General features: G+C 38.7%; 1 protein-coding gene across 1 annotated transcript in view; it reads left to right on the top strand.

Annotated features, from left to right (window-relative positions):
• stxbp5l (syntaxin binding protein 5L) overlaps positions 1-14,075 on the top strand; it is a 308,382-nt gene that overhangs the window by 128,020 nt on the left and 166,287 nt on the right. The window contains 1 exon segment of the mRNA XM_063005373.1: positions 11,348-11,471. Within this exon segment, the coding sequence (XP_062861443.1) occupies positions 11,348-11,471 (124 nt within the window).

The raw sequence follows: 14,075 nt of genomic DNA, 5'->3' as shown, positions 1-14,075 counted from the left end.
CTGGATATTTTAGGTTGGTGGACTATTCTCAGTCCAGCAGTGACAGTGAGACGTTTGAAAACTCCGTCAGCATTGCTGCGTCTTATCCACTCATACCAGCACAACACACACTAACACACCACCACCATGACAGTGTCACTGCTGTGCTGAGAATGATCCACCACCCAAATACCTACTCTGTAGTGGTCCTGGGAGCGTCCTAACTATTGAAGTACAGCATGAAAGGGTGCTAACAAAGCATGCAGAGAAACAGATGGACTACAGTCAGTAACTGTAGAACTACAAAGTGCTTTTGTATGGGAAATGAAGCCGATAAAATGGACAGTGTGTGTAGAAACAAGGAGGTGGTTTTAATGTTATGGCTGATGGTGTACATTCTGTGTCTTTTTAAGTTACTATAAAAACACACATTGTGAAGTTTTAATGAATTATTCACTTTTTATTATTTTACAGGAAAAGTTTTAAAGTCTGGGTTTTGGGGACAGTGCCAAAGTGGCAACATTGATGTTCAACACATTTAAAAATGGCAATTATAATGATTTTGGTGCAAAAAGTTTTTTTTTTTTTGTGAAGCAATAAATGATCATTTTTATTACTACACTATTTATTTTGTAACAATGTATTTTTAACACTCATTTATAACCTGCGGACATAAAAGTTCCCCTAAATAAAGAATCACCCTAGGCTGTTTATGAAAGCTGACGTGATCATACGCTTAGATTTAAAACAATGTGGTCGCTGTACATTATTAGATAGGGACACTTCATATATTAGAAGGCAGTGATCAGAAATCAAGTCGTTTTGTGGTAAAATAACCAGGTTCTCTATGTCTATACCATAAGTAAGTATTAAGTATTAAATTATGAAGTATTAATTAAAGTATTAAGTATTTTAGTTGATAAGTCTAATTTGAAAAAAAAAAATCTGGAAATGTATGAAAAAATCCTGACCAGGGGGGTCGATAAATAGTAAACATTAATATTAAACATACTAGTTTTATCAAAGGAAGATTTATTGGCTATGTCAGCAACATGGACTTCAAATGAGGTAACTTTATGAGTTGATTTTACAGTAAAGGCCTATGTCTTTGTCATAAATTGTGGCTACTTCTCCATGACCATTAAGACATGACTTATGTTCTCTCAAAAGTAGACCAGTTATCTATAAAAGCAATGTTGTTTTCTGAGCACCATTTAGACATCCAGTCATTCAGAGACAGTTACCTGCTGTAGGTTTTGCCACTGCGCCAAATTGGTAGGGGGCCACAGCATGTCACCTGTCAAAAGCTGAGAGTCTCATATAAACAGGGCACTTTCATTAACATTCTTCTCAGCGGGTGTGTCGCTAAGTAGGGAAAACCTGTTGGACCTGAAAAGGTTGGTGCTTAGCCCTACGACTATGTTGCAGAGACATCACCCAGTCGCCCCGCTGTGAGGGCTCTAATGCTGGAGTCTGGAGCTCTATATCTGAACTAGTGGCATTCGGGACTGCTAAAGCTGTTTCTAAGCACTTCTTATCATTACTAGTCTGTTCTAAAGCCTTAATGTGCCCTTCTAGCACTGAAATCTTCTCTATCAAAATAACTATTAATCTACACTTATCACATGTATAATTATCACTAACGATGGAGAGAGAATAACTAAACATGCCACACTCAACACAAGGATGCAGAGCTGCTGCAGGAGAAAAATATACGTAGCTTTAAATGAAGCACTAAAGTGCTGTTTAAGTTGAATTTACCAATGCTTCTGCTGGTAGTTAAAGAAAACGACTTTAATTCCGGATGAAAAATGTGTTAATGTGCTGGAGTACAAAAATAAACAAACAAAAACGCACTTCTGCTATCTGTTTTAAGGCAGTATGTTGAGTTTTGCTCTGTTGAAGTCCCTAAAAATAATAAAAACAGACTGTTTGTGCTCCGCGCTAAAGATCTGATCAGTGAGAGAGCTCAGTGCCATCACGTGCATGGAATTCCAACAACTCCAACAAGCACAATGAAGGTGAATTCCCGCGGGCAGTAAAACAATTTACAGTTTAAGAAAAGTAATTTCAGATTTGGGCTGCATGTTTTCGATAACACTGTGACATCTATGCATCAGCCTTGGTTGTTGCTTTTCCAGAAAGCTCTGTGACGTGGTCCGCTTGGTGGATATGAAAGGTGGGGAGGTGGAGCACGCTGTTTGGGACAGATTCTGTGAGCACAGTACAGCTAAGAGAAAAAAGTCCTGATTGATACAGTTTAATAGTGAAAGTTTGTCTATTTTATTTCCTTAAGAGCAAAGGTTTATGTGGATGCTGGGAAACGGTCTGTGAAGTCTGCAGTGTCGGAGTTTGACAAGCGCTCCCACGAGAGCAGCCGCTTCACTCACCAGGTTGTCCAAAAAACTATCAGAAAATGAAAAATCAGGAAATATGCCTGATGGACTGCCTGATGTTCTGTAGATATCCTGAGCTGTATTTGAGTGTGTTTGGATCACACGTGTCATAACAAATGAACAAAAACAAACAAGGCACTGAGCTCCTGACCAGTGTCGCAGCTTGCAGCACCATCTCAATTTCTCTTTATCTTAAGATAAAGAGTGGCATTTTTATCAGGCGGAGCGTCATGAAGGAATTCTCTGATTACCATAATGCCATCCCCAGTTAATTGAAGACCTGCAGCATACAGTTCACAGGGTTTTTCAATTTTGGCACTGTAACTTATTGATATACGCTATTGTCTATGAGTATGTTGTTTATGGAGTCAAGTAGTCTGTTAGGTGCAGCCTAAAGTCACTATACAGACGTCCCCTTTACATAAATAGATCAGGAGAGTAAGAGTGAATCCTGTATGGAAAAAATACTCAGACTAGAGACAGGGTCAGAGTTTGAGTTGCCTTCGTTCATTCTGAGTACTACAAGAGCTGATATAGACACATTCATCTCTAAAATAGCTCAATGTTTAGTTAGAGGAAGTAAGATAGAAAAGAATGGTAAATACAGGAACAGAACCAGATCATGTGGTTAGTGTTATCTGCAGGAGCAGAAGTGTATTCATAGCAAAATGGTATGCTCAGCTTAACGGTCAAAAAGTCAAGCACCATAAGTATATGGACACTTAAAATATCTACATTCTGTGGCATTACCTGACTATATAACTTTTGTCATAATGGCTGGGGGTGTAATGGTAAGTTTCCTTCGGTATCATGTGTCAGATTAAACTTTTACTGCTGTTGGTATCGCATAAATCATCGTGACTTTCACGCATTGGTTTATTTAATTTTCTTTTGAACTCCTTTACATAAACTCCAGGCACCACTGTTTTTACATCCTTAGTCACCTTCCAGTTTTGTCCAACATTGGTCTCTTTAATATGTGTGCAAACAAGGTAATTTTTACAAAAGCAGTTATTTTTCACACCTCTTCATTGTTGGCTCCTTATAGGGGACTCTCCAATATTGCACAGCGTGTTACCACTGATGCTAGTTGTTTTTGGTTGAGCTACAATGGCTGCATTCTCTTCCTTCTTTTTGTCTTTATGTTGTTTCTTAGTAATTTCTCCTAACTGGGCTCTGCACAGTTGTTCTGGTAGTTTCCCCAACTTTTCTTTACCTTATTCTCTTTATCTCATGTATCTCATGTACTTGTGCTTTAAATGATGCCCAGTATATACCATGTAGGTCTTCTTCTATTAAGTGCTTCTTGCACTGGTTCAGCCAATCTCTTCTTCAATATCATTTGGAACAGTCTGTCTTCTCCAACCATTTGCATTGGAATGTACTGATCAAGTCTATAATATTTTAATCTGGTTTAAGTTTCATATGTTCCAGCTGTCCCAGTTCCATTGTTGATATGTATACTATTCTTACAGCATCCGGCAGTGTTTCTGTTTTTTCCTAGGTCCCAATGATGATATGCCACTGACAGTCATCAAAATGTTTTTCATTTAGTTTTTGGTCTGTTGTTTGTTTTTCACATTAGGTTCAGTGGGCCTGCAATCAACCCTTTTAGATCTGTAAAGGTGCATAGGACGTAAGATCTGATGCCATATGTGCAATTTACATTCTTTCTAAGCATATGAGTTCATGCCTTGGTTCTGAAGCATTTTTTAGGCTTTCATCCTCTTCCCATTGATATAATCTTTTCAGTGTGTCTTGCTCAAGTATAAAGCTTTAATTTTTTCCTATTTGCCGTTGACACTATGGTCATGCTTTAAGCATTGTTTGTTATATTTCTTTCTCTAGTTGCTTTGCTCTTCTGTCTAATTCCAGCTATAGTTCTTTAATTCTAGTGTTACTTGACCATTGATTGTTCTTTGCTAGGTTGTCTTCTTGGTCTGGGTCTAACAATGTCTTCAGAACAGCCTTTGTTTTTCCAGTTTTCTTTTCAGGCCAATACTGGCCCATGTATTCTTGCTGTCCAAACTTTTTTTGATCTCTAATTTTAAATCACACTGTTGAAATATCAATATTGTGTTCTAGGTTTTCCCACTCAGTTTACTCCCAGTGTTTATTGTTGGATTTAGCAATATCTGCCAATGTTGTTTACCGTCCTAACTTATGAATGTCCATTTTAGCCAAAATGCGTCCTTATTTTCTTTGTTTCTTTTCTTTATTCTCGGCTCATCTATACTGACTTTGAAAGTAATGGTTTGGTCTCTTTATAGGGATTGCTACACTCAAATGTGTATCTATGCCCAAACAAGCAACATATTATTGTTTTAGGACTGTTATTTGTTGTAACTGCTGTATTATGATTTATACTATACTTTCTTACTTGATCTGAATAAGACTGCATAGTATAGTACCACAAGGAACAATTGGTGGCATATTTTTGTTTTAATTTCTAATGATCACTTTGGTTATGTAAGATACTTTTAAAGTGCAGGTGGTTATATAATTATCAAATTTACTTCTAACTTGATATTAAACCCTAATTAGGGCTGCTGAGGATATTTATCAGATACAACAGCTTAAACAAAATTACTTTAGATATTATCAATGGTTAATAATTATATGTATGTGTGCATAACATGTAACAACTTCCTATAACAGCTTCATCAATTTAACAACAAAACCCATTAAACAATTTTCTACTGCACCAAGAGTTTCTAACAAATAAATAAATAAATAAATAGGTTTCTGCTTTCCATTATTGATGGGCCTGTGATAATTCCTGGTGTTGTCTGTTGGGCAATTGTTGGCCTCAGCCGCCCACTCAAAAACACCAAATCAAATGTTGGACAAAGATTTCACCATCTAAAATCAGTTCCCAGAAAACACATAAAAAAAATTAGTTCTGTAAATTTAGAAAGAGAAACTGTTGATGCATGCTCAATAATCCAGGTACACAAATCCACAAAGTTGAATCAGTTCATCTGGACACAAGTTTGTTGTAGAGATACGTTTCCTGAAGAAGTCATTCGGATTGAGTGACGAAACGTATCTCTACAACAAACTTGTGTCCAGATGAACTGATTCAACTTTGTGGATTAGAAAGAGAAACATAAACAGAATTATAAACATTTAGTGGAATATAAATATAATAGTTTTATAAAAGGATTTATACTGATTTCTGATAGAATATATACTAATTTGTACTTTGTAATAATACTGATTTACATCCCTTTATAATAGGGACCCATGCACAGAGACATTAGCACATTTAAAACAGATGCAAACACGTAAAGGAAAAAGACAACCACAGAGAACAAGGAACAAGACAGGCACAGAAAACAAGGAACAAGGATAACACTTGACAAGACACTCTATGAACACTGGGGGAGCTACACCATGAATATGGATCTCTAGGCTAAATGGCACAACAGACAAGGTACTGTGGCGAAACCAGGACGAGGACAAAACAAAGACAAAACTGACCATGACAAAGACTATACAAAGGTCAGGCAATGAGAAGGTACAAGGAGCTCAAGGTTATACTACGGCTAGGCAATAACAAGGTGCAAGAATCTTTCATAATTGTTGAGTTGTCATGGTGATGGTGGACGCTGGCACATTTGGCTGCCGCTACCGTTATCATATTTTATTATATTTATATCATATTTTTCTTTAATTTTTCATCTTTTTATACACTCCTGTTGCTCTATTTCTTTTTCATCAAATAATCTTAGCTACTGTTGATACTAAATGACTAGTGTGTTGGACAATTTTAAAAGATGCGGACGCTGGTACGTTTGGCTGCCGTTGCTCTCCCTTCATAAATCTTTAATTTTTTTTTACTTTTGTGTCTGTGATCTGTGGTCAGTTTTTCAATCTGGTTTCTTTTCTTCACATCCTGAAAACAGTGATGACTGGACTACAATATTCAGCTATGGTACTGCTTAAACTCCGATTTCCCTCCCCCGAGCCGCCACCGGCTTTGTACTTTCACCAAGATATCTAAAACTCAGACCTGAAACCGAGAAAGAGGAGAGGACGCTGGGGTGGTATGTTTCGCGAAGTTTATTTAAGTCTGCCTGTGTTTATCAGTGTTTTCATCAGTTTTAATTACTGACTCTTGGATTTCTACGTATCTGCTGTCAGCGTTATACAACAGGAACTTTTTACCTGGGCGTAAATTGCGCACGATGTTGAGTTATTCCATCAACCAACTAATGAAACTCAACAACTACACTACTCCATCGTGTTTATCAGTAATAAAACAACTCGGACTTCTTCGCCGACCCCGCTACATTCACAGGAGTTCACGGAGAAAGTTTGTTTACTCCCAGTCTGATAACGCGATTCCATCTTTCTGGTCAGCTGTGCGCACTGCCGCACCGCAAACACGTCATCAGAATGCTGCCGTTCTCCGAACTAGTAGCGGTGATGTTTCCATGGCAACACTACATGCGGAGCGGGATATAAAACGTGGAGTGGATTTCAATACTCTTCGGCCGATACAGAGAGAAACTGCTTCACCCAAGATCAAAATTGAGCTGTTTAACGCACAATCACTTACAAACAAATCCTGCCTCATACACGAACACATCTTAGACAAGTGCTTGGATTTGATGTGCATTACAGAAACTTGGCATCAGCCGGATGTTTTTTCTGCTCTAAATGAGGCCTGTCCCTCCGGCTATAGCTATCTTCAGAAAGCCCGCAACACCGGTCGTGGTGGTGGTCTGTGTGTCATCTACCGCAGTGATCTGGATTTGTCCCTTCTGCCCCTAACTGAGCTGTCTTCTTTTGAATGCTTGGCTTTTAAATGTAATGCCCCTTCTCCTGTGACTGTACTTCTCATCTACCGCCCCCCCAAACCTAACTCATTCTTTATCTCTGAGATGGACAATCTTCTCTCAACTTTTTGTACAACCTGTGCTAACATTATGATACTTGGGGACATGAACATCCATGTAAATTCTCCCTCCTGCCGCCGTGCAGCTGAATTTCTCCAGTTGTTGGACTGTTTTAATCTTAGACAACTTGTTGATGTCCCCACACATACCAAAGGGCACACTCTTGATTTGGTCATCACTGATTCTGCACCCATCAGCAATCTATCTGTATATGATGTGGGTGTCTCCGATCATAAGGCTGTCTCAATGGAGTTGCCTTTAATGTCCACCCACATCAAGCCCAAACGCCAAATTAGTTTCAGAAATTTGAAGAACATTAATCCAGAAACCATGACAGTTGATCTGCAGCATATTCATCATACAAAATTTTCCTCAGCTGAGGGTGCAGTTGATTTTTATAATACAGCTCTGAGTAGCATTTTGGATATCCATGCTCCAGTTAAAACCAGAACTGTGACTTTCTCTCGCTCAGCACCCTGGTACACTGATGAACTACGGGATATGAAGACAGCTGGGCGTGCCCTTGAACGGCGTTTCAAAGCTTCTGGCCTTACAGTGCACAAGCTAGCCTATCGGGAACACCAAAAGGCCTATTCAAAATCCCTTAAAGAGGCAAAATCACAGTTCTTCTCAAACATCATCAAAAACAGTCCAGGAAATTCCAAACAGCTGTTTTCCACCATCAATCATCTCCTCAATCCACATGCTCCCTCACTTGCGGAAATGACAGAAGAGCACTGTAATACATTTATGACCTTTTTCAGAACGAAAACAGAGTCAATTCATTCTGTCCTTCCTGGCTCCTCCCCTCTGTCCATGCAGACTAATCATTTACAGTTTGAGGTCTCTCAGCCCCTTAACTGTTTTCCAGAAGCCTCACAGCAAGAAGTCGAAGACATCATTAGGAAGATGAAACCGTCTACCTGTGCCTCAGATCCCTTTCCTACACAATTAGTCAAAGCAAATATTTCTGCCATAAGTCCTCTGATCACCACCGTAATAAACCACTCTCTCCAGGCTGGACATGTTCCTTTTGCTCTTAAGACCACTTCTCAAAAAATCCACTCTAGATCCTGAGGTTTTTGCAAACTATAGGCCCATTTCTAACCTTCCCTTTCTTTCCAAAGTAATGGAAAAAGCGGTTGCTGCCCACCTTCAGGTCCACCTTAGAGACAATAACCTTTTCGAAAAGTTCCAGTCTGGTTTTTGTTCTGCTCACAGCGCCGAAACAGCATTGATCAGAGTCACTAATGACCTATTAATGGCAGCTGATGCTGGCTCACCTTCCTTGCTCATCCTTCTTGATTTATCAGCTGCATTTGACACAGTGGACCATGGAATACTCCTAAATCGGCTACATCACACCATTGGCCTCACGGACACTGCCTTTTCCTGGTTTCAATCCTACCTCAGTGACAGAACAGAGTATGTTTCCCTCGGTAATGCAAGGTCCCAGACACATACTGTGACCTGCGGAGTCCCACAGGGGTCAGTTCTTGGCCCCATCCTTTTCAATCTGTACATGCTCCCGCTTGGTCATGTCATTACTCACCATGGAATTTCATTCCATTGCTACGCTGATGACATACAACTGTATTTGAAAATCAACACACCCTCCTCTTCATCATCATCATTTTCATCATCTTCTCTGACATTGCTTACTGCCTGTCTGGAGGAGATACAGTCATGGATGAAACACAATTTTCTCCAGTTGAACAGTGCCAAAACTGAAGCAATCTTGGTTGGCACCCCACATCAGATTCAGTCATCTTCCATAGACAGCTTTACTTTCTCTGGTCACAATATTCCCATTTCCTCATCAGTCACCAATCTTGGTGTAAGATTTGACTCACATCTCACTTTCGATACCCATATTAAACACCTCTGCAAGATCTCTTTTTATCATCTGAGAAATATTGCTAAACTTCGTCCCACTCTCACTCTATCAGATGCTGAAAAACTGATGCACGCTTTTGTCTCCTCCAGACTGGATTACTGCAATGCACTTCTCATTGGGATTTCTAGCAAAAGTCTTCATAGATTACAAAGCATTCAGAACAGTGCCGCTAGGATCCTGATGAGAGTGCGAAAATATGAGCATATCACACCGATTCTACGTTCTCTTCACTGGCTTCCCATCTCTGTTAGGATTGAATACAAGGTCTCCCTCCTCACTCACCAGTGTATTTATGGATATGCTCCCACCTATTTGAAAGAACTGCTCACCACTCAAACCTCATTCCGATCCTTCCGCTCTACCAACTCAAATCGCCTTCTCCCCCCAAGAACCAAGCTCAGTACCATGGGTGATCGGGCCTTCTGTTCTGCTGCCCCTCGCCTTTGGAATGCCCTCCCTGACCATTTGAGGGCACCACAGCCGATTGGGACTTTTAAGAAGAGACTCAAAACCTTTCTTTTTAGCAGAACCTATGAATAATTGTTAATTTATGTAGTGATTGTAGCTATTTTATTTATTTATTTATTTATTTATTTATTAATTGTAGTGATGTCTTTATCTTGTGGCACTTTGAGATTTGTACACAAATGTAAAGTACATTACAAATTAAATTTATTATTATTATTATTATTATTATAATTTCATGAAGGGTTTGCAGCTAAGCTGTCCTATTTTACTTCAACCTAACAGCCCTCAACATGAGCAAGGCAACATGGGAAACTTATAAACAGGACAATCATGGAATAACAAGGAACAGCTGGTGATCATGAGGGCAAATCAGTAGACTTGGATGCTGTGCAAATCAGTAGACTCGGATGGTGTTTACTTTGGTTTAAGTAAATATCTAACGATGTTATTACTTATTTGAAAATGATCTTAAAACAGTACAAAAGCTTTCAGGAATTAATAATAGGCTGAGGAATAAGGTTTAACATGACCATAACAATACTAATCTACACAACACATAGTAAAAGATAAACAAACACCTCACCAATCAGCTATTTATAATGCTGCCACCTCTTGGACTGGGAGGCCCTTTTAGTCTTGGCAGGAGCTCAATTAATCAGGAAAAATCCTGGGTCGCACGTCCACTCCCAGATGACCTTCAGCCAAACTGAGGGGCGCCTCTTCCTGTTATACCAATCCTTTGAGTGTATATGAAAGAGGCTGTGGCCAGGCCCCCTACCCTCTGACATAAACACATCTCCTTGATTTACAATGTTATGATAGGTGGCCATTTGCCCAGAGCGCACTTGACTGCACAAATATGCAAGTTTGTATATTTTTAATTAGTCAGTACTTTAGTGCAAATGAAAGTGAGAATAGGTGCACTAAAGAGGCCACAGCAAAACAATCTCCAAAAAAGGGAATTGCTTTGCAGGCAGTGACCACAGACAATTAATAATAATAATAATAATAATAATAATAAAAATACATTTTATTTATTGGTGCCTTTCATGACACTCAAGGTCACCTTACATCAACTAAAACAAGAATTAAAACATACAATAAGTTATTACAACTACAACAAACAAATTATCACAACACAAGCATAAAACAAAAAGTACAAGATATGTTAAAGTGAATAAGCCTTCTTCAAGTAATAACATCGTTAGATATTTACTTAAACCAAATTACTCTCTGCTTATCTTCTCTAGTTTTGCCTTTTGCTAGTGACCTTGTAACTACTGGTAGCATGAGGTGGTTTCTGCAGCCCATTTAGGTTGCACAGGTAGTCCACCTTCTTCAAGATGGCATTTCTATAAGTGATTCCCAGGGGGAGTGGGTTAGGGCCTCCCTCATGTCTGTGTGGGTTTCCACTGAGAGCTCTGGTTTTCTACTACAGTCCAAAGTCAAACTAATTGGAGCTACTTAAAATTAAAAATGTGTGTGTGTGTGTGTGTGTGTGTTTGCTTGCCTGAATAGTTTAAAGTGGTGGTAAAACAGACAATAAGTGAATGAACTTACTTAAATGAATAAGTGAATGAACAATACTTCTGCAAAAAATTTTCTCTGGACAGACAAAATCAAACTAGAGATCAATTATTTGCCAAAAATATGATAATATGAACATAATAACATATTTTACTTGTCTCCCTGTCTGTCTCTAGGCAATACATTCTGTGAGTTGGCATCACGAAGGTCGGCAATTCATTTGCAGCCACTCTGATGGAAGTCTTACTATATGGAACTTAAGAAACACAGCAAAACCCTTTCAAGTCACCTTTCCTCATGGTTAGACATTACTTTTACTTACTGCGTATCACCTTTTGATCCTATTCTGATTTAATTACTCACTGATTTTTTGCATTTACTTTATTGTATATCCCTAATATACAATAAAGTATTTTAATGTGAAAATGTAATGAAATTAATACTTATTTTTTTGTTTTTAAAAATATGAATTGTGGGTTTTTTAAAACTATTCTGGAACAATAATATTCAGTTTTTGTACATGTGAACAACAGCAAACAACAAGCTTTAATGTAATTTTGGAGCAAGCACCTTTTCTTGCACAGCAACCTTAGTCTGTAATAATGAGTCTGACTGTGAATAGAGGCACATTTGTTCCAGCAGCACAAAGATGAAATAAGCTGTTGTCAATCATAATTCGAAAAACTTTTCAAGTTAAAGATTGTACAACTACACCACTAAATAATTTTTTTTTTTTGCATTTAGACATTAGCATGTTTATCCACGATTTTCCTGGCAACACAATGGGGGCTGCCATGACACCTCCATATTTCCGTTTGCCGGTTTTTCGTTTCCAGTCGCGTTAGATTTGCTGTAGTACTAACTACAACATTATTAAACTACTTTTGGTAAGGACTACATGGTTCAAATATGAGCTCGGGCTCGACGTGTGTCGCTCTCGGGTGCCACAACAACTCAAAGAAATTGAAGCTGTTATTGGAAAGTTCGTGCTTTGAACACCAGCGGATTTGTAAACATTGTCCGTGCGCTGCGCCTTACGCGTTACATTCCATAATAATATAATAATAATCATATTAATTATATCAATAATATAATATTTATTAATTAAATAATAATAAAAGATTTATAATATCGTATAATGCAGTTTCACTTTGTATAGTCCAAAATTTTAGAGAGCGTTGCAGAAATTGGACAAATAACATTTAAATCCGGACACCCAGACAGACACGGCTTGTGCAAGTGAATACTGAACGGGTGTAAATACCCTGTTTGTTGTTCCCAGTTCATTGTTTTAGTAAATTAAACAACGCAACGCGTTTTATTCTGTCCCTTCAGCTTCCCTTTCCTGCTTTACATCCACTCATGAACCAATATAAGTATACACTGTTGTAGAAGTAAAAACAATCAACAAATCAGTCGTGATACATTGTTTATTATTTCCAGTGTTTCACAGCTATTAGAATGTTCCTCGGTTGATCCCTACCTTCCACAACTTCCCTAACCCTGCAATGCACGAGTAACCCACCGACTACTCCACTCTCCCTCAGCATTACCCACGCCTGATGTTTACCTTCAGCAATTCCTACGCATGTAAGCCTTCTGTGCTTTTATAGTTCTGTAGCTCCTCACCGTCTACAGCTTCGGAAAAGACGAAATGGTTCACTTATATCAATATAGCTAACCTCATGTCATCTACCCACTCTGTAAGCGTGGAAGGGTGGAGCACTGTCAGAACACGGTCATCACAGCTTCTTAAAATGTCCTTACTGTCAAGTGCTAGGAATTAAGAAAGGACTCAGTTTTAACTCAAACAAAACTGCTTTATTGTTCGGAGTATCAGCTTGCAGAGACACGGAACATGCGAGTAAGCAGGGTGCGTTCCAACAACACACCGAGAGGAGGGAATAAGGGTACACAGTGCACTCGTCTAACAAAATGCATAAATAGACAGTCGCTCTACACTTACTATTCAACCACCGAGTGCTTTTGGCCATGTTTGTTAAAAAAAAACAGTTACGAATGACCACTACTTCTGTCGTTCAGAACGTAAACACTGTAACCGGAAGTCAAAAACCGGCTTCAGCTACGAATCACGGGAAAGGTCAAAGTTCAGGAAAATCGTGGATAGAACAAAAATATCTGTAAATGGTTTCTTTTTTCAGTAATTCAGTTACAAAAAACATAGCAGGTTGGCAAAATAAACTAATAAAAATCTGTAATGTGGCTCATCTGCTGAATGAATTAAATGTCCTTCATTTATGAGTATTTTTCCATTTTTTTGGCTCCCTTTATTATTTGTTATTGTCCCATTTTTGTATTGTTCACCTTGGTTAAAACATCTTGTACATGGGTTGTTTTTCATTCAAGCAGGTGCCAGGCTTTGGCTCAATAGCAAGGCACAAACCGCTGTCACCTCTGTTGTTGACCCCACCTATGCAGTTAATAAATAAATAAACAAACAAATAAATAGGGAACTTAGTAGAAACTGGCAGTGACCATAAAATCAACTGATGCTGTCCCATCTGTAGAGTCCATGCATAAAGGTGCCCTGATGGCCAGTAAGGTAAAAAAATGCTGACAAATGATTGAACCCAGTATCATGACCTTAGACAGAGGATTAAACAGATGAGCCTTCTGATGAAGAAGCCATAAGTAAACAGACACACCTCCATCTGGAGTGATTTAATGACTACCTTAAAAAGGATCTAACACTGTCAGTCTTCTGTACTTCCATGCCCTCCTGCCCGCCATCAGTGGCATATTAGGTGGGCATGGTGCTATTTTTCCTATCTAACCTCTTACAGAGTCCTGTGGAATTTATTCACAGGTGGCTAAATTTACAGAAATTAATAAAAACATTAGAAGGAATTTAATCCCACACTTCTGCAACCAAAGAAAGTTTAC

Source organism: Trichomycterus rosablanca, chromosome 12 (assembly GCF_030014385.1).
Source record: "Trichomycterus rosablanca isolate fTriRos1 chromosome 12, fTriRos1.hap1, whole genome shotgun sequence".
NCBI lineage: Eukaryota > Metazoa > Chordata > Actinopteri > Siluriformes > Trichomycteridae > Trichomycterus > Trichomycterus rosablanca.
This window is presented reverse-complemented; position numbering and strand designations above follow the sequence as displayed.